This window comes from Dermacentor andersoni, chromosome 9, assembly GCF_023375885.2.
Source record: "Dermacentor andersoni chromosome 9, qqDerAnde1_hic_scaffold, whole genome shotgun sequence".
In the NCBI taxonomy this organism is placed as follows: Eukaryota; Metazoa; Arthropoda; class Arachnida; order Ixodida; family Ixodidae; genus Dermacentor; species Dermacentor andersoni.
In genome coordinates this window covers 9047744-9075346 of record NC_092822.1, presented here as the reverse complement: position 1 = coordinate 9075346, position 27603 = coordinate 9047744, and the positions used below count along the sequence as shown (strand labels likewise).

General features: G+C 42.7%; 1 protein-coding gene across 2 annotated transcripts in view; it reads left to right on the top strand.

Moving 5' to 3' along the window:
* The window catches only part of LanA (laminin subunit alpha), a 137521-nt gene that overhangs the window by 49753 nt on the left and 60165 nt on the right, over positions 1-27603 (top strand). For both annotated transcript variants that reach the window (XM_055068499.2, XM_055068498.2), the window contains exons 19-28: positions 3448-3675; positions 4240-4458; positions 6222-6452; positions 8807-8974; positions 9687-9890; positions 14364-14493; positions 15370-15698; positions 19363-19433; positions 23562-23706; positions 27380-27520. In XM_055068499.2, the coding sequence (XP_054924474.1) occupies positions 3448-3675; positions 4240-4458; positions 6222-6452; positions 8807-8974; positions 9687-9890; positions 14364-14493; positions 15370-15698; positions 19363-19433; positions 23562-23706; positions 27380-27520 (1866 nt within the window). The remainder of the gene's footprint in view (positions 1-3447; positions 3676-4239; positions 4459-6221; positions 6453-8806; positions 8975-9686; positions 9891-14363; positions 14494-15369; positions 15699-19362; positions 19434-23561; positions 23707-27379; positions 27521-27603) is intronic.

Genomic DNA, 27603 nt, shown 5'->3' with positions numbered 1-27603 from the left:
ACACATACACTGGCAGCAATTCGTGGACACAGGATTGCACAGAGACACCACATACACTGTCAGCACTTCGTGGGCACAGGCTTGCTCAGACACACCACATATTTCGGAGTATTCGCACCCCCGCCTTCTTATTAAGCTTCTCAATGCACGCGTGGTGCAGAGAACAGACAGGGGTTCCTACAAAAAGCCATCGGGGTGTCACGATCACGCTGACAACACAGAGATTCCTACAAAAAGCTGTTGTGGCATCACGGTTGCGCCAATAATCTCTAAACCTGCTTTCGAACCTTTTTGGCCGCTTGCCCGAGTGGCCGACAATAACCGCCTTGCTCGTCGGTTTTTATTACTACGACCCTTTGGTGCCTGTTGATTGGTGCTTTGCTGAATTGAATAATGCCGCACCGTGACACACTACAACATGCAGTTTCGGTCACCTCGAAGTATTTACAGCAGTGAAGTCTACAATTGGCATCTGCGAAGTGTGTGGCTCTTGCATTTACCCACAAGGCGCAGCTATATTGTACGTAACGCACCACAGATTTCTAGGAGTGATGATTGACCGAACCTTGTCCTGGTCTAAGCAAGTGTCGATGCTCCAGTCCAAATTAAGCAGCTCCATACGCATGCTTAAATATATAGCAGGCATGAAGTGGGGCCCGTCAGAGAGGTCATTGCTTTAACTATATGAATCACTTTTCGTAGGCTACCTACAATACAGTTCACCGGTTATTACAAGCATTCGCCCCTCCGCGCTTACAAGCTCAGGCACTGAGAATCTGTCTTTGTCTGCCACGCTGCAGTTCAACAAAGGGTGTGAGTGCAGAAGCACGTGTACCTCCTATAGACGCTTATCTCTCATTCGAACCTTTAGGGGTATGTCTTTGACTATTGACCTGCCATGAACGTCGCCCTCTATCGACCATTCGCATTCTACCTCCAGACAGCGCTTTCTCAGAATCTCTTTCGCGTCACGAGAGCATCCTTCCCTTAGGCTTTACTACGGCAAAAGCAGCGGCCATACCAGTGTGGACTTTGTCAAGACCTGTGGTTAATCTATCCATTCCCGGAGTCAGGAAAAAATGATGTATACCTTCATGTGAACTTAAACAATTTACTTTAACCTATATATCGGAAGAATATGCCGCTTCTATACATATAGTATTTACTTACGGGTGAGTGTCAACAAACACTTCAACCGCAGCATTCGTAATACCAAATATGAAGATCAGTAAGTGCTTCCATCTCGACCACCAAACTACCTCAATGGCCACAGAGATTGTTGCCATTTGGGGGGCAATTCGTTATATATTGGTGGAACCGCATCAGACTCTGACTATATTTTGCAATTCCAAGCCAGCACTTCAAGTGATCGAATCACACGATGTCGCCCTAAGAGCTGGCCATTGCATAAGGTTTCAGTGAATTCCGGGACACTATGGCTTACATGGAAATGAGCTCGCTGATGTGGAGGCAAAGATGGCCCATCTTAATGCCACGCCAGTGTCCATCCCATTTTCACGACCAGACACTAATGCCCTAGTGTACAGACTTGTGTGCTATAATACCGCAGTATATTGGGCCTCGATAGGTCATCGTCATCGCCGCCTTCACGAACTTGACCCAGCGATGAAAATACAAATACCACCAAACATGAAAAGGTGCAATGCAAGCTTGCTACACAGATTACGATTAGGTGTGGCCTTCACGCGGTCCTGCCTGCATCTCATCGGCCGGGCACACAGCCCGAATTGTGAGGAATGCGGTATTCCTGAGACGATAGAACACCTCTTGTGCATCTGTCCAAGATTTGATGTACAGAGAAAATCACTGACAGACATCTTGTCAAAATTTGCCAATCAATTGTCAATTTTCTATAGGGACCTTCGCCTGATCCTCGTCATCAGCCTGGTAGTCTGAAGGCTCTCAACAAATTTTTGTATGAGAGCGGACTGGACAAGAGACTTTGAAGAGCCTTGGAGCGTGCAAGATTCTCACCACCATCTTCATCCTCATAATCAAAGTCTTCTCTATTCTTTCCACACCCTTTCCCCTTCCCCCAACGCGGAGTAGCAGGTCAGAACATTGATTCAGGCTGACCCCTCAGCTTTTATATCATAATAAATACCTCTCTCTCTCTCTCTGATCAGGAGCTGTTCTGGTGCATTGTTCGGTACTATATTATGCAAGATTGTGCACCTAGCTATGTAACTGTTTGTCTCTTGTTCCTTACTTTAGTCTTGAGAAGAGAAGTGTGTACCAGAAAAAGTTTTCAAAGTAGGAAGGTTGCACATGCTTCACTGTTGTATGCAGGTACAGAGATGTCCGTCAGGTGCTATTGCCTTTAATCTATGCCACCTCTCAAGCGTTCATGAAAAATCAATTCAATTCAGTTCACTTCAGTTGAATTATACTGACATATGTGGTTTTACAGCGCGAATTGTGCAGGCATGTCTGGAAGAATGCTTCTGCCGCAGTACAGTACTCTCATCTTCCAAGATGTATTGGGTGTGCCCCCATATCTGTCACCTACCTTTTCAGTGTTCAGTGCTCATTGGTGACGTGTTTACAGAGTATCCCTCGAGTCTACGCAAGCTTTCTGAAGATATTCAAGTACTCTTGGATAACTGCAAATAAGAATTTGCGAGCCTTTAATGCTGATTGTACTGTTCATAAGAGAAATGGAAACAGAATGTGCATTCTCCATAAATGAGTCACTTTTGTTTTGTACAACAGAACTTGGCCTCAAACATCTTGGTACATGTTGAGACATGAAAAATATGAGCCGAATGAACTTATTTTCATAATTTCTTGCGTATTTGTAAAAATTTTTTTTGTCTTTTTAACTGGCTCACATTACCTTAGTTTTGCTAAGTTTAGGGGCACATTGCAGTGAAGAGCTACATAGAGTCACAAACAGTGTGAAAACACAGTGCTGTGCTATCATGCGACAGTGAAATGTGAATGAGAAGAAACAAAGCGAAATAGTTCTTGCTTTTATTGCTCAAAATTTTTTTTCATTATTTTGGGTGCTAAATGCACTGTGGCACCATGACTGAATGCCTTCCTATGAATGGCATCAGGGTTACACACACTAGCAAATTTGAAAAGAGAACTGTGCCTCCCAGTTTGTTTTCCTGCTTCGTGTTTCACTACTACATGGTTGTGTACATACACAGGTCTGATGAAGTCATTTTAGGTGAGGAAATGAAATGTCAATTGCAGACAACAAGCATCTGCACCATATTGCAAAAAAAAAAATGAAGAGAGAGAGAGAGGCGAGTGTCCATTGCCGACAAGAGAGAGAGAGAGAGAGAGAGGGAGCTGCTCATTGTCGACAGTGAATGGCTAGCTGTTAGGTTTTTGTGATAAGGCGCACATAATGGTGTTTCAATATATCATGCACACTACCATCACATAAAACAATGGGAAAACCTTTGTTTTGGACAGGACTACATTGTGCTTCTGCCAGAAGCCTTCTATGAAGCCACACTGCTTCAAGAGAAGGTCAAGCAGCCTTGCCTACGAGGGCAGGCAACTGAAGTGGCATGCCTCCAGCTGCGCTACCCAGCACTCCCTGATGGTGCAGTGCCTGTTTCAGCAGCTCAGGCTGGTTACGTTGAAGACAATGGACAACAGAACCCCATCAAGCTTCTGGATGACCAGGACACCTTGGATGTGAGTTGTCAGACTTTTTGATAGCTTTGACAGCTCTTAACGCATTAAGCACAACAGATTGTGCCATGTGCTACCTGTCTGGCCCTCATAGCTTATCATTGTGGAGGTATCATTTTCAGTGCATGCCAGTTTGTTTTACTGGTAGAAGTAGATATGGTGGGAAAAGCTCCCGGGCTAGAACATTTCTCCTGCTGCTCTTATTATCAGCTGCACTGGTAGAATGGCAGCGGAGATGTTGTAACATAAAACATGTCATTTGCTACACCAGTGCATGTTCTGGATGACATTTAATGCTAGAATGACAGTGATGATGGTAATGGCAGTTCCATAATTTACTACCTGTGTGTGACCTCTAGTAAGTTTGAGCCAGGCAAGCTGAATGGCACTATGCCTCTAAACTGGGACTAAATTTGTTGGGTTGCATCGATTAAATTTTACAATTTTAGAATTGAGAACATGAGGGCCTGAAGTAATTTAAGAAAGCAAAGAGTAAGAAAGTTATTAAAAAGTTAGTACATATGAAATCTCATACAGTGAGAAGTAAAGCTACCTCTCTTCGTACAGGAACTTCGCAGTGGCCCAATGGCACATTTGACAGAAGAGCACACCATGACCTTGGAACTGAAAGCTCCCTCACCAGGACGATATGTGTTCCTGCTCTTCTACCACTCGCTTGATAGCAATGACTCCCTGCCAGCGGATGTAAGCCTCTCAAACTCCGATGCTTTGGCCACTGGCAAAGTTAATCTGCATCGGTGCAAGTACAACATGGTCTGTCGACAGGTATGTGCCTCCTGCCTCTCCAGACAGATGCTTCTTTTCTTCTCAGAGGAAGAATCAGTTCTTATCTAGTGTCTTGTAACCCGCTGTGGTTGCTCAGTGGCTATGGTGTTGGGCTGCTGAGCACGAGGTCGCGGGATCGAATCCCGGCCACGGCGGCCGCATTTCGATGGGGGCGAAATGCAAAAACACCCGTGTACTTAGATTTTGGGTGCACATTAAAGAACCCCAGGTGGTCGAAATTTCCGGAGCCCTCCACTACGGCGTGCCTCATAATCAGAAAATGGTTTTGGCACGTAAAACCCCATAATTTAATTTTTTTTAGTGTCTTGTCCTGAAAGTCTTGAAAGACGTACTCTAATCTCTTGCACCAGTTTTGTGTTTTTGATGTCTGAAGTTTTAGATGTGGTTAGTGAACTCTTCTTGTGTTCATTGCCATTTGTGCACTTCAGAACTATGAAAGGTTTGATCGTCAGACACTATCAAGGCACTGTCACTTAAATTACTGCATATCCAGTAGTAAAGCATTGATTATCGGTAATTTGGGCTGACATTCAGGTGCCACCAAAGTTGCATGCAAAATTTTCTTTTCTAGTCATATAATGTGCAAAACTTCATAGCACCCATGTTTTACAGCTCAGACAGACAAAAGAAAAAGTAATTGTTGTTATGCTGCGGCACCTATAGACAACAAAACTTGCTAAAAATGCCTCTCTCCTGTGCACCATGTTAAAGAAAAAACTTCAGTAAGCCTATAATTGCATTGTAGCTAAAATGAATTGAACATACCATTTTTAGTCAGCATCCTTCTTTTCCCCGGTTGTTTATTGTTTATTTCAGTGCCTGCTAACAGCTGTGAAGCCTTGGCAACAGGTCACTAGTACACACAGTAGCATGAAAATAGTAAAATATTAACACAGAACAGCAATCTTGCCCTTAAGATACACATACAATCATCAATGTATTAGCATTTCATAAATCTTTGAAAACCCTGAAAGAGGAGAATTAGAGGAGAAACAGGCTGGAATTATTTAACGTCACAAGGATCGCCAGCCTTGAACACAGAAACTACAACTGTTGTTTTCCATTCGGACGGGAAAAGCCTGCTTTGTAAAGAAAGATTAAACACGTAGGTCAAATAGGAAGATAAGTCTCTGCACAATATTTTATTATAAAGTTAGGAATGTAAGTATACCCTGTCAAAAATTTCGCCTTCAGCTTTCTTATAAAACAGGAAACCAAATATTAACCTGACTCATCATGAAATTGTTATAATGTTGGAAGAAAAGGCCAAGAGGGAATGGAGACAGCCCTCTATTGAAAAGGCGACACACGCAACCATTTGACCACACATTGGGTTTGTTGACAAGTTCGAGAGATTCATCATCCAAAGATATATGAAACTAACTGTATGTGGGGTACCTGGTTTTCAGCCTGTGTATGCCATTTGAAGCACATTCTTTTTAGCAGCTAATGCATCAAACTGAAATTTCATTCGTCACTCACTGGTCGCACATACGCACTCGTATAAGTCATTTACTTCCCCCCCTCCCCATATTGATAAACGGAGTTCAAGATAGATTTTTGAAACTGGCATGATTGAAGAACTCTCATATGCATGTACTTGAGCAGGAAATACTCTTGTGATCATCACACATTCTAAAATGGTTAGCTTGTACATTACTGTCTGATGATCGATTCTATATGTTCGATGTGACTATAAGAGCAAGAGGTTACTACATTGAAGCTGTACCATTCACATTCAGGTTGTTGTTGATCACCTGAATCGCGTGCTGGAGTTTGGGCTGAAGGATGATCCAGTGCGCATAACCATCGACCTTGGCGAAGACTCCAACACGGAACTGGCCGTGGAGAGAATAGTGGCTGTTCCAGCACTCCAGTGGCACACAGACTATTTGCTTCCCGGCAGGGAGTGTGTCTTGCGTGAGGGAGAATGCCAGGGACTGCCTTTCCCTGCCTTCTCTCCTGCTGCAAAGGTATGCATGCGCTGGTTTTCTTCCCTCAAGTAGGGTTCATCATTTAGGATGAGCCTAGCTTGTTGACCCGATGCTGGTTAACTTAGCTGGTCCGAAGCAAAGCTCGTTTATGGCAATATTCGCATTTTCAAAGCGATTCGGACAAATGGAGCATGTCTACTTAGTTTTTCTTTTACAGCATAGATGGCTGCACAGTGTCGGCGCTCGAAAGCAGCATTTATTGTGTCCTTTGTGTTTTACTACATAGATGGCAGCACATATTCAGCGTTTGAAGGCCGTGTTTGTTCGGTTTTTGTGTTATACCATATAGATGGCAGCACTTTGCCAGCACTTAAAGCAAGATAAAACATTTCCCTCGTTTCCTACTATACAGTTTACGGCATTGACAAATACATATATATTGCTTAATGGAAAGCTAAAACGGAGCTCACACGGGTAAAGTATGAGGTGAATTGGTTTAAAATTCTCTAGAAGTGTTTTAGAAAAATAGCAGCTTATAAATATGCCATTAAAAATTAAAGAAAAGCCCACTTTTAATCAGAATAATAATATGCTTAAAGGGACACTAAAGGCAAATGCTAAGTCGACGTGGGCTGTTTAAATGCCATTCCATAAACCTCGCGACGCTTGTTTCGTGCCAAGAAAATACTTAGTTTACAAGAAAATTGCATCTGGAGGTTCTGAATACCTTTTCGGAATTCAAATCTTCCTCCACCCAACCAAGGGAGTGGTGACATTGCATACACCATCACCTCCCTTTGCTGCTGTCAGTGAGTAAAACGGCACCCAACAGACGGTGGTACCGAGCCAAGACAGAGTGCTGGATTCGCCACTGCAGCTGCTTTTTCGTCAGGTGGCGTAGACCTTTCAGGCATCCCGCAACATCACATGGAAGTTGAATTCTCTGCTACTTGCAGTTCGTGCGAGTTTCGCAAGCCAGCAAAACCAGCACAACACCACGCGATAACGAAACTACTGAAACGCAAAAGCGTGGGCGTCACAGAGTCATGCGAAAATGAAACCTTTCAACTGCCCGCGTCATTGTCAACAGCAATTTCAATGAGTTCTTTTTTCTAAATATGAAATAGAACTAGACAAGTAGCCTTTTATTTCGTCTTATAATACAATACAAGGATGTTTTTTGCAACGAGTGGTTGAGTACTAGTGACAGAATTTAACTGAGGAGTGCTTCCGTCATTTGGCAAGTACTTGAATGTCCCGGGGGAGTCTCTAATCATTTCCTGCATTTACCTCAATTTCTCGATTATTAAGGCTCTGTTCGCAATAATATTGATGCCTTAGAGATTCTTGAGCACTAATCTATCACTATAGCTTGACTTAATATTTGCCTTTAGTGTCCCTTTAAGGGGTTAACACAGCTGACTTTTGTTATTTTAATGAGCTTTGTAAGTCGACACTGCTCAAAAGCATAAAAAAATGTGCGTGCATGTTAACCGCATCTCATAATAGAGTGATTTTATTATCACAAACAGTGCTGGCTTGTGTAATCCTGAAAGATCTAAAAATGGCAACCGGGACTATAAGTGCAAAGTAGAACTTGCAGTTGGGCTTGCCCAAGTACGTCATGGATGCTCTGCCACCAACAGTATAACAAATGTGTCTACAATCACCTACTCAGTGTCCTCCACATAGTCATCACTTCACGTTGTCAATCACGTCATATAGTTGTGATCAAAGCAGTGGCCATATTTGGTAAAGTCGTGCAAGTTTTGAAGGCAGTAAGGTGCTGTTGTTTGAGGTGGCAATGATGAGCTGGTTTTTAAAAGCACTTATTGTCATCACATTTGTGAAATCTCATAAAGGTAAAAGTTAAAATGACCTATTATCTAGCATCATCCTGATCTTATTTTTAAAAAATATGTTACATCATAGTTTTCTACAAATGGTGGTCAGTTTTCTTTTCTCATTTTGCAAGGAAACCTAAAAATGTGGATAAAGTGAAAGGAAAGTATGAGGTCGTGTGGGTCTTTCATAATTTATACCGAGCATCACTTTAACACCAAAGCAATTAATTGATGATGCTGAACAGTGATTTCATCTGGGTAATGCTCTCTACCGAAACTGTGCTGTTGCTTAAACTGAACAAGCAAAGAAACTACACCAAGAACTGTTCTTACAAAGAAGGCAATAGGTTTTGCTGCACACAAAATGCTTGGCTCTATTGCCCATAAAAGATGGGAAGACATTCAAAACTGCCCTGCTGTCTCTAAGGTTGGAATATTTATGAATTTTACTCTGTGCACAGTCACGAGAGCAGCGCTTTCCAATTTCTCTATAGTTCTTGCTATCTTCCAAGTAGTGATGTTTCCGCTGGTTTTGTATCTTTTGTACAGGTTGAATTCGAGAGTGCAGAGGATGCCATGGTGGCAACTGACCTTCCAACGACCCTCAAAGACAATGGAACTAGCCTGGTTCTTCTTGACCACCGCAATCCAATGGTCACCCTTAATGACACTGTGCCAGAACCGGGACTTTATGTGCTAGTTGCACACTACTTCCAGGCAAGTGTACATTTATTGCAGCACTAGCTCTCTGTGTTCAGTTTCAGCAATTCATAGTGTGCATTGCTGAAGATATGTACTAGAGGGCAGGAAATATAGAGAAGAAAGCTTTTGACTTTTGTGTGTGTATGGAGTTTGTAGTTTATACAGGCATTTAGAGTTGACTATTCTGCAATCTATGTTTGCATACCTGCAGAGGCTTTTGCACTGGAGTCTCTGACTTATACAACTTTCTTTAATTTGTGGGCCTTTTGGCATAGCTAAAGCCACTCTTCACCACCATAAGCACATGTTACTGCTTCTAGAATGGCTTGTTATCCCATCCGATGCTTCCACATACCTACGTGATTGTTGGCTTTTCAATGATCATAAAGGTCATTTACTTCATGCTGAGGACTTGCGGTGGTTTCTCAAAGCTCAGTGAGAACACAGCACTTTCATCATTGCTCTGCACAGAGTGTTCTTTGTCTTTCTGGCCAAGGACATGGAGCATGAAGCATGATAGCTATATGTGTGCAAAGAGGCAGTTCGTGAGAAGTGCATGCTCATTTAACATTGTGTTGGTTTGTGTGCATTGTGTTGGGCTTCACAAATTTTGAATTGTGCAGGAGTGGTGCAGTTCTCTCTGTCTCTCTCTTTTTTGTGTTGCCATTGGGCATCTGCAGCGGCCTAAGGTGCTTTGACATCAAAAGTGCGCTGCAATTGTGTGCAGCCTGACCACCCTGCCTTCGAGCTGATGACCGTCCTGGAGAGTGGGGGTCACCAGCGTGACACCAAACTGCCCCTGGAGCACTGCCCATGGACTTCAGGCTGCCGGGCTGTGCTTCTGAACCCCCAGACAGGCACCACTGCCTTCCCCCTTGTAGACAACTTCACACTCACCTTTGAAGTGCCCGACCAGAAGTCAGTCTGGCTGGTGGGTGCACATCACAGTTTTCAACACACTCCCACTGTTGTTTGTGTGGATATGATGAAATCATATTGGACATTTCAAATTTATGGCTACGAAGTTGGTGCTTTGCAAGCGTATAGCTTTAAGGTTGGTATGGTATGGTATGATGAACTTTATTTAATGTCCTGAAGATCAACCCTTAGGTTGACGCAGGCGGCTCCCACGTCGGGACAGTGAGGTTGAACCTTACCGCCGTATCATGGGCCTTCTGGACGGCCTGTACTTGATCGAAAAGACCTCCACTGTGTAGGACTCGCTGCCACCAGTCTCTCTCCTTGTCACAGTCTGTGAAAGTCACAGGACACTGCCAAAGCATGTGATCCAGAGTAATGATGCCATTACACTTCTCGCAATTGATTGGTATCTCTCTTTCAGGATATATCTTGTTAATAAAGTTTGGACTTGGATAAGTTCCTGTTTGCAACAATCTCAGAGTCACCGCTTGAGCTCTATTGAGCTTAGCGTGTGGCACTGGGAATTCCCTTCTGTTGATGTAATAATGCCTCGTGATTTCATTATATGTTAGTAATTGGTCCGTGTTCTCCTCCTGTATATTATTAAGGTCCTGGTCGCGTAGTGCACGGATAGTAAGTCCTCGTGCAGCTGCGTTAGCCATCTCGTTTAAATTCTTCCGAGATGGATCGACAGACCCCATGTGCGCAGGAAACCAGCGGATTTCGATCTCTTGGCTGTCCAACTCACCGATCAGCTGGGCAGCCCTTTTGGTTACAAAGCCATTGGTAAAGTGTCTAATAGCCATCTTAGAGTCACTGTAAATCTTCGTCCACTTATTATTCCTTAAAGCCAATGCTATCGCTACTTGTTCCGCGACTGTTGTGTCTTTAGTCATGATTGTAATAGCATCCCGAGTGAGACCATCTGCATCTACTACTACTGCCGTAAAGGCTTTCTTTCCTCTGACCCACGCAGCATCTACAAATGCCGCATGTTCTCTGTCGTGTTCTATCTCTTGCAGGAGAGCTTTGGCCCTTGCCTTTTGTCTTTCCAGGTTGTGCACCGGGTGCATATTTTTGGGGAAAGGAGTCGTCTTGATTACCTTTCTTATGCTATCTTTTAGTTCTACTGTGCCTTCACCTGAAATTTTGGATTCGGTTGGGCACCATCCTACCTCTTCTAGTATTGCTCTACCTGGCCTTGTTCCAGAGAGCCTCTCTCTGTGGGCAATTTGCTGAGCTTCAATTATCTCGGCTATTGTGTTGTGGAGCCCGAGTTTCATTAATTTGTTATCCGGAGTGTTAATCGGTAACCCCACTGTTGTTTTGACTAGCCTTTTAATTAATCTGTTCAACTTGTTTATCTCTGTCTGTGTCCAAGTGAGCATCCCAGCTACATATGAGAAGTGACACAAGGCGAAAGCGTGGACCAGTCTCATGGCGCTCTCCTCTCCCAGCCCTCTGTGTCTGTTAGTGATTCTCCTTAGCAGTCTTATGACCTCCACAGTCTTGCTTGTGATGTGTCGTATTGTTCTTCCATTTGCCCCGTTTGCCTCCAGGAATAACCCTAAGACTCTAATGGATTCTACTTGCTTAATAGATTCGCCTGCCTTCGTGGTCAGTACTAACCTGGGTTCTTCCTCGGGAACGTATCCCCTCGGTTTTCTACCCCTTCTTCTGTTCTTGAGTACAAGGAGTTCAGACTTATTAGCAGAGCATTTGAGTCCCATGCCTTCTAAAATACTCTACCTCATAAATGCTCTTCTGAAGTCTGCTTTCCGCATGTCCCATACTTCCTTCAGCGGTCCATATAGTCACATCGTCTGCATAAATGGTAAAGTGAATGCCCTCTATCCCTTTTAGTCCCTTTGCCACTTTTGACATGGCCAGGTTGAAAAGCATAGGTGACAAGACCGACCCTTGTGGCGTCCCTCTGTCACCGAGATCCATCTTCTTTGATTTAATATCCCCGAATCTAAGGTGAGCTGAACGATTGCCAAGAAAGGTTTTGACCACTTCATAGAGTTTTCTCCCCAATCCCAGTTCGGAAATCACTTCAAGTATTGCTCTATGCTTAATTCTGTCAAAAGCTTTTTCGACATCCAACCCCAAGAGAGCTCGAGTGTTTTTTGGTTTAGCTAATAGCAGTTGATGTTTGATTAACAACATGGCATCTTGTGTGGACAAGCCTGATCTGAAACCAATCAGATTGTACGGTAGGATGTCATTGTCCTCCACATATTTCGTTAACCTGTTCAATATGACATGCTCCATTGTCTTCCCTAGACATGATGTTAACGAAATTGGCCTCAGATTATCCAAGTTGAGTTGCTTGCCCGGCTTTGGTATTAAGATAGTACTGGCCGTCCTCCATTCTTCTGGATATACCCCATTTTTCCATAGGTCATTAATGTATGTGGTCAGATATTTTATTGAATCGTCGTCCAAATTCTTAAGCAATCTGTTAGAGATGCCATCCGGGCCAGCTGCTGACCTACTATTCAGATCATACAGTGCCGTGCGTACCTCACTTTCGGTGAATTCCTGATCCATATATTTGCATTCTACCCCTAAGTAATCGGGATAACTCATATCCTGATCTTCTTTCCTGAGAGGCAAGTATTTAGTAGCCAATCGCTCCATTATGCTCTCTGCGCTTGCAGTCTGACTCTCCTGGTGTACCAGTTTCGCCACTGCCGTACGTCTATTCGATTTAGTGCCTTTTTCGTTGAGCAGATGCCTGAGCAGACTCCAATTGCCTCCACGTTTTATCCTTCCGTCTAGACATTTACACACCTCATCCCATTTTTGTTTCTGCAAATATCATGCGTGTTCCTCTATACTCTTATTGAGCTGAGCAATTCGTTTTCTAAGTCTCCTGTTTATTGGTGAAAGCAGCATTCATGTTGGGTGGCACATGTGAGTTTTACTTTGTTAATTTTATGTTGTTAGCACCCCCTAATAGATCAATGCTTTGCATGCAATGCCTCGCATGCAATGCTCTGCTGATAAATGAGTGAGTGATAAAAGCTCTTTATTAAAACTAAATGAGAAAGATATGTACATGGTTTCAGGGCCTAAGCACTAAACTAATTTGTAAACCTTGTTGCTTCTTATAAAACCTAGGAAGCTAAAAGCTCAAGTGTGAGCTTGTGAATACAGGATGCAAGACACTCCAATAAATGCAGATTACTCACAAGAAAAAAAATATACAAAAGAGTACAACGTGGACATGCCACGTCTGATTGCAAGAAACAAGAGGATAATTCACAAACCTAAAAATATTATTAATAAACAGATTATAGCTACAGTGAGCACCAGTATCAGTAAGGTCTTTATAAAGACATGGCTTCACAATTATTTATAGCAAAATTTTTGATGCCTGAAGGGAAAACTAAAAAAAAAAAAAAGCTGTAGTTACACAAAAGTTTGACAGGCCAGTGGTGTTGTGTGAGACCTGCCAATGGTTTTGTGATTTAAGTAGGAAATGACAGAGCACTTACAATTTTTTTTTTCACTCAGAACTGTAGGCAGCAGGTTACCTATTGTATTTTCTACATGAATAATGGAACGGTCCACGTGAATAGAATAAACTGTATGTAACTACACATTATATTTACATGTGATTGTCATTTGTGTCAAAACAATTATTCAGATGATTCTAATAAGAATGTTTACTTTATCATCCCTTGACTTCGATTGCAATGAGAAGGTTGTAGGGCTTAATCAGAGATCACCCAATCCAAGTGCTTGTCATAGGAAACTTTTACCAGTTTTTAAGTTATATTGGAGCCCCAAAAGTGAGCTCCTGAAATGAAGAAAATGACTCCTCGAAGCATTTCCAGACACTCTATCCAATCTAACATTCTGGCCTTAAGCAGGCACAGCACAAAAGTTACCTTATCAGAAGCGTCTTGTGGTAAAGTGTGATACATTAACCATTTGGCAGCGAGACAGGAACACAAAGACCTGAGGTCGAGCACTATGTCGCAATTGCAGGTCCTCAGCCTCATGTATTTGTGTTGCTGTCTTTCTATCAAGCGTTTCACGCTTTCACAGAAGATGTTTCAACTCCAACTAGACCAATCAGTAAACTTATATGAAATACACAATTCATGTTTTTGCCAACATACCCTACAACTTTCTGTTGACACCTTGGTCATTAGCAGAGTAGGTAATTACACCTTTAGGTGGTTTGTTGATTAATCAATTAAATGCATTTAAGAAATTGTCAAGACTAGGAAACACAACTGGGAACAATGTGCAGTTGATATCATTTGTTGTGAAACCCTCCATTGCTCTTGATTTCTTTGTGACATTTAGCTGGGGAATCTGGTTATTGTGTAGCCATGATGTGTCCTAGCAATAATTCTTTTAAATGCCACACATGAGCACATGAACTAGCACAGAAATGTGCAGTCTGTTTAAGCAGTCATGCCTGGCCATCTGTGGTGCAACTCAACATTTTTCACACGGCATGCAGGACCACTTGATGCTCATTCGTGAAGACCAGTTTGACAAGTCAATGCTGCAACCTCTTCCCCTGGACAAGGCTGTTGAATTCATCAAGCAATGTGGGCAAAACAGCCTTTATGTCAACACCGACACCAGTGGTATATGTTCCTTTAAACCCTCTGCTTTTATTTTTATTTTGCAACTACAGGCAGAAAAGATAGAAAGCAAATTATACATTTTGTTTCTGATATAGGAGTTGTCTGTTGTTTTATGTGTGGAAGTAATGATAGATCATCTTCAAATTTGCTCACAAGGCAAAGAAAGAAATGAGAGGTGTCATCAAAAATCATTGCTATGTGAAAAAGCATCCACATTACCTTAAACATTTTTGTGCATTATAAACATGCACGATGTGGACATACTGTGCATCTTCTAATACAGTCAAAGAAAAGTTATATGGGATGAATAGGATGGCTTAAAACATGATAGATGAATAGCTTGAATAGACGAAGGGATGAAATAAGAAGCAGCAGTAGCTAGCTCCTCACATCTTTGTGCCTCATCTCAACCCAGCTCCGTTTTGCAATGTGTCAAACATTGCATAACTAGTGATAACAACTGCAAACTAGAATGGCAAACACTAGTGATATGTCTAGTGTTATATCCTCAGTTTCAGTTTCAAACTCGCGCCGTAGGTCCCACTTCTGGATGCCCTGTCAACACGCTACAACATCTAGCATTAATTGATTGGCATAAGGCGTCTAATATAAACTTCATTGCTTGAAAGAGTATAAGCACTGACTGCTTGATTTTAGAAAAGGGTGGTGTTGGTGATTATGCAGTGCAGTCGTGTGTGTATAGTGACAAGTAGTGCGCTTTTGCAAGTACATGCCTAACTGTAGGGCCATGTGAGCGTTGACCTCACATGCACTATGTCCCTTTCATTTATTAAACTTACTGGTCACGTGGGTCACAAGCATCGCACTTAAGAAAGGCTTTTTAGACTGAAATGCACCCTTTGTTTCATTTCACAGACTTTTGCAAGGAAGCGGTATTTTCAGTCACTGCTGAATACAACAATGGGGCACTTCCCTGCCAGTGCAACATCGATGGCTCATTGTCTTTTGAGTGCGAGCGTTTCGGTGGCCAGTGCCAGTGCAAGGAGAATGTAATTGGCCGCACCTGCTCCCAGTGCCGCACAGGCTACTATGGCTTCCCTGCATGCCAGCCATGTGACTGTCCCAACACTGCTGTGTGCCACCCGGTCACTGGCCAGTGCATCTGCCCTCCTCGTGTCACTGGCGAAAAGTGCGACACCTGTGTGCCACTCACCTTTGGCTACACTCGCATTGTCGGATGTGAGGTGCGTCTTCTTGCAGTTATGTGACACACATGTCTGTCTGCCATTGTTGGCTGTATGAGATGGATGATATTTTCAGTGCTGGGCTTTAAGCCCTTTTTTTTGCCTCTTCTGCTTTGTCTTAAGGACTTTTTTACAAGATTATTTTATACCCCATTTACTTACTTCCAGAAACTTTAATCAAGTTTTTCTGCATCGCATCCTGCAAGTTTCACACACATTTAAGCATGTTTTTAAAGAAAGTGCAGTTTTGTCTCGCACTCCTTCTTATCGCCTTTTCTTTGAGGCAAGTGGGCTATGTTCCACTTCCTTAGGTAGTTACCAGCATCTCTCTCAATATTTTCTCAACATTTTTCAATTTCATTATTAAATATAGTAATGTGCAACTTATGGCGAAGCACATACGTAGGAATTGCATAGTGTTACCATCATTTATGGGGAACACATTATTATTATTCAAAATGGTAAAACTTCAAATCTTTATTATAAAAATAAGGCCAGAACATGCTGCTTAACACAAATATAATTAGACCTCGATATAAGTAAGTGTTTTTATTTACAGTAAGCAATATACAAAGTTCACTGCAGGGGCAGGGGCTAAAGGCAATCAAGCCTGACAAATGTCCCTGTCCCTCTGCAGTTTGTGGCAGCTCACACGCTTCGAGTTCAACAGAGTCAAAAAAAAAAAAAAGGATTGCAGTACATTAGTTTCAGGAAAATGGACAACTAGCTACTTGCAAGAGTACACATAACAAATCACATAAACAAGAGAAAAATTTACATAACATCTCTAACTAATCATACAGAAGAGGTCGCGCGCACGCCATAATATATAGCTACACAAAATAAATTCCAAGAAATTTGAAACTTAGAATGCATGAGGATACAATGAAATTACATTATACATGGAAACACTCAGAATACTAATTCTTGAATGATTTAATCATTGGTCGAGGCATGAAAATCCACAGGTTAATGTTGATACTGTATGCATGTGGTAATTAATAAGTTCCTTGCTCGTTTTTTAAATGCAGCACTACTACCTTTAAAGTTCAATCTATCTGCAAGGATATTCAAAACGTGATGTGTCTGGTACGCAGCACTTTGTTTTCCGTAATTAGTTCTTACTTTAGGTGCTCGTATCCTTTGTTCTCATAAACAGTAGTATGGTTTTTCAATGCGGCTTTGTTCATATAATTTATTTTGTTGAATTACTGGGAGCAATTTAAAATAGTACAACTGATCAACCCTGAGCATGGAATGTTTTATGAACAGTGGAGCAGTTGGCAGGTCTTGTAATTTTCCCCTGTGCTTTTCAAAACAGCGCAATATTTTCTTCTGCATAGTAACAAGTCTATGGTAATTTCTTTGCGATGTTGTTCCCCAGACTAATATCCCATAAGTTACCTTAGAATGAAAGAGTGCATAGTACATATTTAGTTTTAACCTTAATGGGATTAAGTGTACTGTTTTGTGAAAACAACCAACTATTCGTGCCAATGCGGTAATCAGGTGATTTACATGTGTATTCCAGTTTAATTCCTCCTGAAACCACACACCAAGAAATTTTTGTTCCCTAACGTGTGTAATACAATTTCCTTCAAATGTGACACATATTTTACTTATATGCTTGTTTATAGGTCGGAATATCATATAAGTTGTTTTTTTGGCATTTAAGCGTAGCTTATTTTGCCTTAACCATTCTGAAAGATGCCCTAAATAATTATTTACACTGACTTCAAGTGATAATAAATTGTCTGATGAAAAGAAAACGTTTGTATCATCAGCGTACATAATAAGTTCAGGGGAATCGGGAATTTCTACAATATCATTTATATAAGCAAGGAACAATAGTGGCCCCAATATGGACCCTTGGGGGACTCCTTGGTTTAACTTTATCTTTTTAGACATTGTGCTATTAATTTGCACGAATTGATAGCGATCTTCAAGGTAACTTTTGAAGAGTTGAAGTGCGACTCCACGCACTCCATACCACGATAATTTCTGAATTAACAGTTGGAACTTCAATATAATGAAATTCTTGATATGACAAAGTATTTAACTTTTCATAACCTCTTTACCAAGGAACACCATGTGTTTCGAACCTCAATATAATGAAGTGTGTTTGTGTGTAATTTCAATCTAACGAAATTTCACTTCCGCCGTAAAGGAATGTTGAGGCAGTAAATGGAAGATTCCACAGACGCAGAGGGTCAAATGATTAACTTGCAAGTGGCTGCTTGCAAACGCACCTCTCAAATCGTGTGTGGCGCGACAAGAGCGACCACCGAAATGGAGCCGCATCATGTTTCTTATGTAGTAATAGTCTATTGCGCCCTGTGCACTTTGTGCTTTAGGTGCAAGTGAACGTATGCAAGGGTGAGACAAGAAAGATGGTAGCTTCACGAGTGCCGCCTTCCTGCGCAAGCAAAGGGAAAGAGGGGGGGGGGTAAGTTGGCGCGCATCACGATTTCTGGCATGCAGCTCAGCCATGGCTGTGCATGGCTTAAACGTGGCTGAGCGCATACGCAGCACTGCACCCTGCTTTAGAGGTAATCTGCTGCGTGTGCAAAGAGTGGGCTTGCTGAGACGGCTTGGCGTTACGTAAGCTGTCTTCCGGTGCGTTTAGTATTGGAGGTTGCATAATCTCGAGTTTCGGTGACTCGTTGGAGCGAGAGGCAAATGAAGCATTCGCTCCTCATTGGTGGCACTTTTCATGATAGCCGCGGGGACAGAGTGCATTCGGGAGCGTGGCTGGCTTCACTTCATTCGTACCACTGATGTGAAGATATTATCGACGTGGCATGAAACCGTATCATTCGTTGCTGACTTCCAAATTCATCAAAATGAATTGTTTTCTCATTCAAATTTGCTTTTTTCGATTGCCCAATAATTCAGAAAATTCTGCAGCCCCTTTCCGTGTAAGGAAAATGGATGTATAAAGGAAATGTATTTGTTTCCATAAAAGGTTGAATTTCAATACAAAATATTTTGATATAATGAAGCAGATTGCCGATTTTACCTACTTCGTTATATTGAGGTTTAATGGTATAGGGTGCTTTCTCTTATTTAGCTGCACGAAAATTAAAGAAATTGCCTGTGGCAGATAGCGCAATTCTAACCCTTGATCTAAATTGCTCGTGGCCATTACCTCTGTGAGAAATCAAAGTGCTTATTTCAATAATTAACACCACTTTGCTAGCTAACTTTTGTGCTACCTGCCACAGGCAATCTTAAAAAATTTATTGCAGCTAAAAAAAGCACACTGTATATTATTTGAAGGTTATTTTTGGAGGCTGTAAATTTACAGTGAAGCTCCCCTGAGTGCTTCAGCACTTGATGAGGTGTTCACCCTTTACTGGATGACCTTGTACATCTCGGAAGGGATTTAAAGACAAACGAGCATGTGCTGCCATTGGATGTTATTTTTCACCATGTTAGATTGTGTTAATACTTCCGACTGTTTAACATGACAAAGTTATGACTTTGAAATATGGCAAGGCATTGTCTGTTGTGGTTCCCACAAATGCCGTGATACAATATGTAAAGCTTTGTTGTGCTCTATTCAGCCGAAGTATAGACATCATACTTTATCACCAAATCGTACTTGTACAGATGTAGCTTTCCATGTGCTCCTGTGAAATGAGATGTGCTTACCTGTACACAGGAATGTAACTGCAACCCTCATGGAGTCCAAGGAGGCAATCTCCAGTGTGACCTGCAGAGTGGACAGTGCAGGTGTGTGTGCAACTTAAGAGCCATCTTACACTGTCGCATAGCCACCAACGACAGATGGAGGGCTCGTGGGCCTGAGCCCCCTCCGAAGTTTTCCGGCAGGGGGTCAGAGCCCCTGATGATGTTGATACCCCTCCCTCACCTACCTCCCTGCACCCCAATTCGTCAATGCCAGGCCTCTGTTGTACACATCTGAGGTTTCTTTTAAGTTGTCCCTAACGTCTCACTTTTAAATATTTTTCAATTGACTAAAAGCTTGTATTATTGCTTGTGCAAGCATGCTCCGCTTTTTATTAAATAATATTTTCACACAATTTTTGTGAATGCTTATAATCAAGGGAAAACGGCATTAAAATTCCCCTCGCCAGGCCCCATAGCAAATTTTGGTCATACGCTGCAAGTTGTTACATGTCCTCTGCGGAGCATTCTGCCACAAGAATTTTTCAAATCGGCTCATTAATAGCCAAGATAGAAATATTTCAATGCCACAAACCCATGATTTTAGCAGGTGGGCTCCACTGCCAAGCAAGACGCTCTCTCCACTCGCCCCGTCTAGCCTTCGCAAGCGAAATTCCTCCCCTGCGTTCTCCCATACCGGACCTTGAGGATCACATGATGCACACGTCATAGACTCCGCCTTCATTTTTTTTTTCTCAGCGCTATGCACTTCCTCTGACGGCACCGCGCACGAGCTGTTGTCTCGTTCGCGCAGCGCATGATTTTGCACGCTGTGCACAAGGACACATGTCTAGCGGTATAATTCAGTGCTACACGAATACTGAGGCAGAACAAGCGGATCGCAGAGCATGATCACGTGCTGGAACACAGTAGAAAATGGCAGTTTCGGTACCTGCGCACGTGGCTGCACGACCGTGAGAACAAGCAGATGAAGCGGAAGTACATCTCTCTTGCTTCGGTGTGAAGTAAAACAAACAACATGCAGACATTCCATTTGTGTGTTTTATTTCTCTAAACTTCAATTCGTCAATTCAACCAGCAGATCACACAGATAACAGATGGTGCCTTGAATAATTCTCAAAGTCGCGTGTCACCACGAGTGATGTCACACTGTGGACCAGAGTACGTAGGCGCAGGGACGCGAGTACGTCACCATCCGGCTTGTAGCGCAGTGGCCGCGAGAAGAAGGGAAAACGGCGTTCAGATTGAAATTTCATACCTTTCTGCAGTGCGTAGCAATGTAATTTGCAAACAAAATCGTTGGCGCACATTGTATGCGCTGCGCTTGTCAGCTCAAAATGGCCAGACCTGGTGAGGGGCCCTTTAAAGAAAAATTTAGTAATCTAATCTTCAATTCTAATGGTATATGGGCAGCTTCTACAACAGAATGAATATTTTGCTAAATGTTCATGTTGCTTCCAACATTGCTCTGCAACATTTTTCAGCGAAGGAACTAGTGTAACTAGAAGCACTCGAAAACATTATATGCTTGTTTTAATGATGTCCTGGGAGAACTAGATAATTCACGGAGTTTATGTTTATAGCTGTAGGCGTCGTGATAAGCTAGTTGGTAATTCATGACTTAGCTATAGGAGTGCACTTGAAGAAACATGAACACAATAAATGAGAACACCCAAGCTCGTCATTCCTTAATCAAAATTTATTCATCAAAAGCTCGAATGCATTCTATGGCTATTATCCAATCTGTTTCCTAATGTCCCGAAAGGACGCTACATCACAACATGTTTGCGTTTGGTGAAAATTGTGGCCATGTTATGTACAATGTATGGTGAAATGTTAATGTTTCTAAATCAATAAGGAACCTTGCAATTAATTACTAAACCGTCATTTTCTCCCTATTTCCATGGGTTATACAGCATGCCTGTGGTGTCCTCGATGAATCAATGGGTCACCTTGTTTATATTCTGTGGGTATCGGGAGAGGCAGTGGGTGATGTGCGGGCAAAGTTCGAAGTGTGCCATTCAGTTACAGCATAGAACTTAGCCTGCTGTCCTGGGAGAACTATAAGCCACCGATATCAAATTTGGTAGATGGGGGAACATTATGGCCGATATGCATGCGAAGTTAAAAGTGCATGTGTGAAGTACAGCCGTGGCAGAAAATTTCTCAAACAGGAGCAAGAAGCGCTGGCTGAGTTGGTGCAGTACCACGGTGAGATAGTTCTAAAGACAAATGCAAAAATAAGAAAGAAATACCGGTCAAGTGCTTGAAAGCATCAGGCCTATAATCTGCGAGGAACAGTGCTAATGCACAAATCATATTCTGGCAACTTTTTAAAGTGTGTGATTTTTTACAAGCAACTGAAATTTGTAATGTGACTACTCAAAAGATACAGCTTCACCGGAAATTTGGCCGTGATTCCACAAGATCACACCTGTCTTTGTTTGTTTGTGGAAAAATTAACCTGCAGACTTAAGTGATTCCATCAGTGAAGTCGTTATCAGCGACATGCGAAATAAGACGTGAATTATACATGTCTAAACATCATTGCTTTTCTTCTGAGGACACAGTACTAACGGCTCGCAAAGTAACTGTAATTCATTACATTTATTAGTAATGACAAAATTACCACTTATCTACAGAGGTCCATGTGAGTTATGCAGCTTGTTATATGTTCCTCATGGTGGACATTACGTGAGCGAACTATTCCGCTCACAAAGCACACAATTGACCCATTCACTAGCAATCTCATGCTTCACGCCTCTTTTGAGAAATGCGGTGTATTGGATTAGTGTTCTATTTAACATTTATCATGAGTGGATCATGAGCGGAAACGTGCCGTATTAGGATAGTAGTAAAGGCAAATGTTGCAGTTTCCGCAGCGTGCCCGCCATATGTTTCTGTGTCACTGGCAGCTAAGCGTGCCCATCTCTGTTTCTGTCCCCTAAAAGTGGACATGGCTACGTTATTGCCGCAAACTTGCCGATATTAACAATATTATTCATTACTGATACGGAAGAAACTGTTTTGATGCTCGTAATGTACTCACAAGAAGAAAAAAAAATAGCGTTCAGCGCGTTCGGCTTGCTCCGCTGGCCGCTATCTTTGTTTTGGTGTCCCACACTGTTACAGTGGCAGCCACCTGTTTGCTGACTTGTTGCCATCCCGCAGCAAATGCGGGATGAAAAAAATTTTTTGTTTCGCGGGAAATTTAACCCGCGTAATGATCGCACCCCGAATTTGCATCAATCTTTTTTTACAAGAAAGTGTGATCATTATGTGAGTAAATACGGTAGTTTCAAACGTAGTTTTTCATGAATTTATATGTTCTGCATAGAAATCAACACAACCAATCAATATTAATTGCAATAAAGTAATTGATGAAAGGCTCACAAAAAAGAAAGATGTGTATATATCCATATAATCTTTTCCTGGAGTGTTATCTATAAGAGGACCTATGCACAATAAAGCGTTTATTTTTATGTCAGAAAAAAAAAAGATATATATATATATATATATATATATATATATATATATATATAGAAAATGAGAACTCTGCCTATGCACTGTCAGTGTAGTCCCCACTCCTGATTCTGCAAGTTTGCAGAAGGCCACTTGAACAGTGAAGATAAGAGATTACTAAAGCAGGATGGTTTTGATGAGGTGGGCTTACTTGCTGTAACAGAACCTTTCTGTCTGCATCGGCGTGCCACATACATACTGAGCATGCAGTATAATTGGGACCTAATGAAGGACAACTTGTTCTTGGGCTAGTTGGTTGATACTTGTTAAAGCCATTGTAGCACAATTAAAGATGAACACAAAGAACACAAGACTAGACACCAGTGTGTGGTGGTAGTGCGCCTGGTATCTGGTCTTGTGTTCTTAGAATCCATTTTTATTAGCACTACAGTCGCTTCATCAAGACCTAATATGGTAGTTCAAAGGAGCAGTGCATCATGTTTGTGAATCAGGAACTTGGTTTTAGTGGTAAAGACTCTTGTGGGACATTCAATATTTTTTAGCTACATCAATAAAATGAAAAAGCGTAGTTTTGTTAAATTGAGCCGTCATCTTTACATCTGCTATTACCATTTCTAAATTATTATGAGATCAGATTTACAAGCATTATTGTGTTTGTCTCAAAATTATAATCGAAAAGCAAACCAAAGGTTCTGTGCTGATGACTTTTTTTTTTTTTTTTTTGTTCAGATGCAAGAACAGCATTGTGGGCCGCACCTGCGACGAATGCAAGTGGGGTTACTGGGATTTCCCACGCTGTCGCCTTTGCAACTGTGACCTCCGCGGAACGGTGGAAGAGATCTGCAACCAGGACACCGCAGAATGCTTTTGCAAGGTGCCCATATCTTTCTCAGTGCCAGACCCTTTTTATTGATACGGTCAAAGGTTCAAAGCATCAGTCAACAGAACATCCATGCCGAGTGGACATAAAGTGGTTTGAGGCACTAGCCTGGTATTTTACTGTTTGGCAGGCACATTAAATTGCAGTTTGGACGAGCCATGTGTTGAAAATGCTGTTATATGTTTTAGAAGTGGGCCCTAGCTGATTGCAAGGTATATTCAAAGTGTGTGCAGTGCATGACACTTCTTGTACATTTTATTCAGTGTTACGAAGACATTTTCTGAGTAGTTTTGTTCCAGGAAAGACCATATTTAGGGTTATAATCATACTTGCTAGTGCACTGGCCAAACAAAACAAATAGGAAGTAAGTTACCTGCTAGCTAAATTTCAAAAGAGTAGCTGCTTGGGCTGGCTTGTGAAACATCCTTTAGATAAGGAAAAATACTTTTTAGTGTACAAAACGTAGAAAGGAACAAAGAATGCAACTGTCCTGTTGCCTTCTTCCTTCCTTCCTTCCTTCCTTCCTTCCTATGTTTTGTACACTAAAATAGATTTTTCCTTGTCTAAAGAATAGCTGCATTTGCTATTGGATACTCAATTTAGCAAAATTTATCTCCTTGTGATTTTTATTGCTGTTGTTCAGTCTGCACTGTTTGGCTGTCAGCAACGCAAAAGATAGAAGTAGTAGGCTCCCTTTAAGACAAACTCGAAAGGACCATAAAAATTTGTTCGCCTTATCAGAAGAATAATTGACAACATGACCAGCATGACCAACATGACAACATAACCCACGGAACAATTGAGGAGGCTCGCGTCACCCCTTTACCTGTCTATCTATGATGCGAACCTCTTCGAGTATTCCTACGACTGCTGTGCCGCCATGGACGCCATCCCTTATCGACACTACCCGATATACGGCCGGACTCCACTTTTTCAAGAGCCGTTAAATGCCAAGAATCTGCCATACCAGCATACCTTGCCCCGGCTGACCTTCCACGCATGCCCCCATAGGTAATGTCCAAAATACCGGTACGTCTATCTATTCCCGGAATTTCTAAAAAATCGCGAATACCTACCGTCGGCCTCAGACATTCAACACTTGAATACATGTCGAAAGAATATGACTCCTCGGTGAGCGTGTATACAGACGGATTGGTCTCGTTGTATGCGTCTGATGCGGCTTTCGTTGTGCCTGCGCATCAAGTCATTCGACGGTTTCGTCTGTATAACAAGACGACTACAACATCTACGGAGCTAGTGGCAATCAGAGAGGCCGTTCAATATATTTCGCGACAGCCTCGTAAAATATGGACAGTCTTCAGTGACGCAAAAACGGCTCTTCAAATACTTAGAGTGGTGTTGAAAGAAAGCGCTTACAGAGTGTTGGCTCTTCAAACTGCCGAGCTCTACACTTTAGCGCAAGAAAACGGCCACCACATCACATTTCAGTGGATTCCCAGTCACTGTGGTATACAAGGCAACGAACTGGCCGACGCCGAAGCGAAGAAAGCACTCGAACAACGAGAGTCACTGCTTTCAATTCCTTTTTCAAGAGCGGACGCCAACTGTCTCCTCTCCAGTGTCATCCGAAAATTGACAGCAAAGCACTGGGACAATCCGGATAATCGCCACAGACGACTCCAGAGATTGGACCCTACCATGAATTTTAGGCTACCACTGAAAATTCAACGCAGCTGTGCCAGTATTCTGCACAGACTAAGGCTGGGGGTAGCGTTTACGCGCGGGTACATGCACCTCGTGCGACGCACCGAGTCTCCACACTGTGAGGTGTGCAATGTGACTGAGACTATAGGTCATGTGCTTTGTGGCTGCTCTAAGTACGTGGAAGAGTGTGAAAGGTTGGACAACGACCTTACGCGTCTTGACAGCGCCCCGTTGTCGGAGGACGTTATTTTAGGCCCTTGGCCAGATACTCAATCGAGTTTCAAGGCCATCCAGGCATTACTGAACTTTTTAAAAATTACAGGCCTGGATTGCAGACTTTGAGCATGCCAAATTGCTTGCCATATGTTCATCTTCCTTCTATCGTCATCGTCACCCATCATGCGCCTCTTTATTCCCTCTTTCTTTCCCTCTTCCCCTTCCCCCAATGCCGAGTAGCTGGCTAGAGGAATATATCTCAGGCCGACCTCTCGGCATTTCGTATCATTAAACTTCTCTCTCTCTCATGGCCAGGTGCATCCAAATCTCTTACTTCAAAACGGTAAATGAAGTAGACTTACAATGGTGGAAAAATGACATAAAAAGCATTTATTTAGCTTAACTTAACAGAAAACTGCCTTCAAGTGGTACTCTTCCTTAATTTCATCTAGTTCGTGATGGATATTTGTCGCTTCTGTGCAAATCGGCGAGCAGCCACAAATGACGTCATCTCACCTAATGACCTTAAAAATCCTTCTGTACCTTCATGCTGCTGGAAAAAGTTCACCAGGAAATTCAAGCAGGCATTTGCTACCTCACAGGTCATCAGTGCAGGCTCCGAGCTAGCTAAAGTATGAAGGAGTGCGCTGAGCACATGGCAAAGCAACGTCACCTAGCCACTAGTCTAGGTGACATTGAGCAAAGTGGGGAACGAGAAACGAGGCGAAGCATTGCGGAGGAGGAAGGTAGGCAGAGGCCCGTTGTGTTGGCCTCCTCTAGTAGTTGCTACAGGTTTTGTTAGATGTGGATGTACCGGGTTTGCTTGTGTTAACATCATCCTCGCGCATCATCTGCTTATGTGTGAGTAAAAGCATGCGACGGTGAGCCGACGATGGCGGCTCAATCTCACATGCACAGGGCAGGAAAGGGGGAGGAAGCACTTTATCTTCCATTGCGCGCATGGCACCTAGTAAGGGGAAGGAGGGGCCACTGTACTTCAGCCGCACGCCGTCATGCGGGCTTTATTTGAAAGTGATCTGCTGAGGGGGCACAGTTTAGGTGGGCCGATGGCTCGTAGCATTGCGTGCACTGTATTCTCGCCGCCCAGTGTGCGTTGAAGCGATTTACAGCATGAAGGTCACTTCGCTCGCTGCTGCTGCCGTGATTCCTCATCGCAGTGTTTTGACATAGAGTGCCTGTGGTCATCGAGTTTGATGTGTCCATGCTTGTTAATCTAGTTAGTTAGGGAATGTTTACAAGTGGGCGTTCTACTCTGGTGGCAGCTGCGTATGGCGTGGCCACACGTGCCCTGTCTTGAATACGATCTGCAATGCAGTCAGTGTAGGCATCTAGGCGCACCGAGGGCCGATAGCTTTGTGTGCTCTATAACACCCATACACTTGCGCGTTCCCCCGTTCACAAAATAAAATGTCACTGAGACTTTTTTGTTTCGTCCTCTTGTTTTTGCCCCTGTCCAAGGGCGATGTGCACCGCAGGCCTCCAGTAGGCTGCCTCAAGGCACACACCCCCTGGCGTGGTGCTTTGAGGTGCCCTAGCCTCCAGAATCGATAGCGGTGGCAGTCACTCCGAATGTTCGTCTTAACCGAAAAGTATGTCTGAGGCGGTTCGTCTTAAGCGGATTTTTTTTGCATTGAATCTATGGAAAACCAAACAAACGTTCCCACATTGTTCGTTATATGCGAGAATTCGGCTTAACCAAGTTCTTCTTAATGAGAGTTCACTGTACATCTGAGAGCACAGTTGCTTTCTTTTTATTTCATTCCAGGAAAATGTTGAAGGGGAGTCGTGTGACACTTGCAAGCCAGGAACCTTCTTCCTCGAGGAGAGCAACCCTGTGGGCTGCACCAAGTGTTTCTGCTTTGGCACTACAGACCGCTGCAACAGTGCCCTGCTGTACCGCAGCCAGGTGTGTCTCAAGGGGTCTTTAAGGCAGTGCTTGTATTGTAATTTTCACCTCCACCAATGGTATAAGCAGTGTGAAAAACAGGA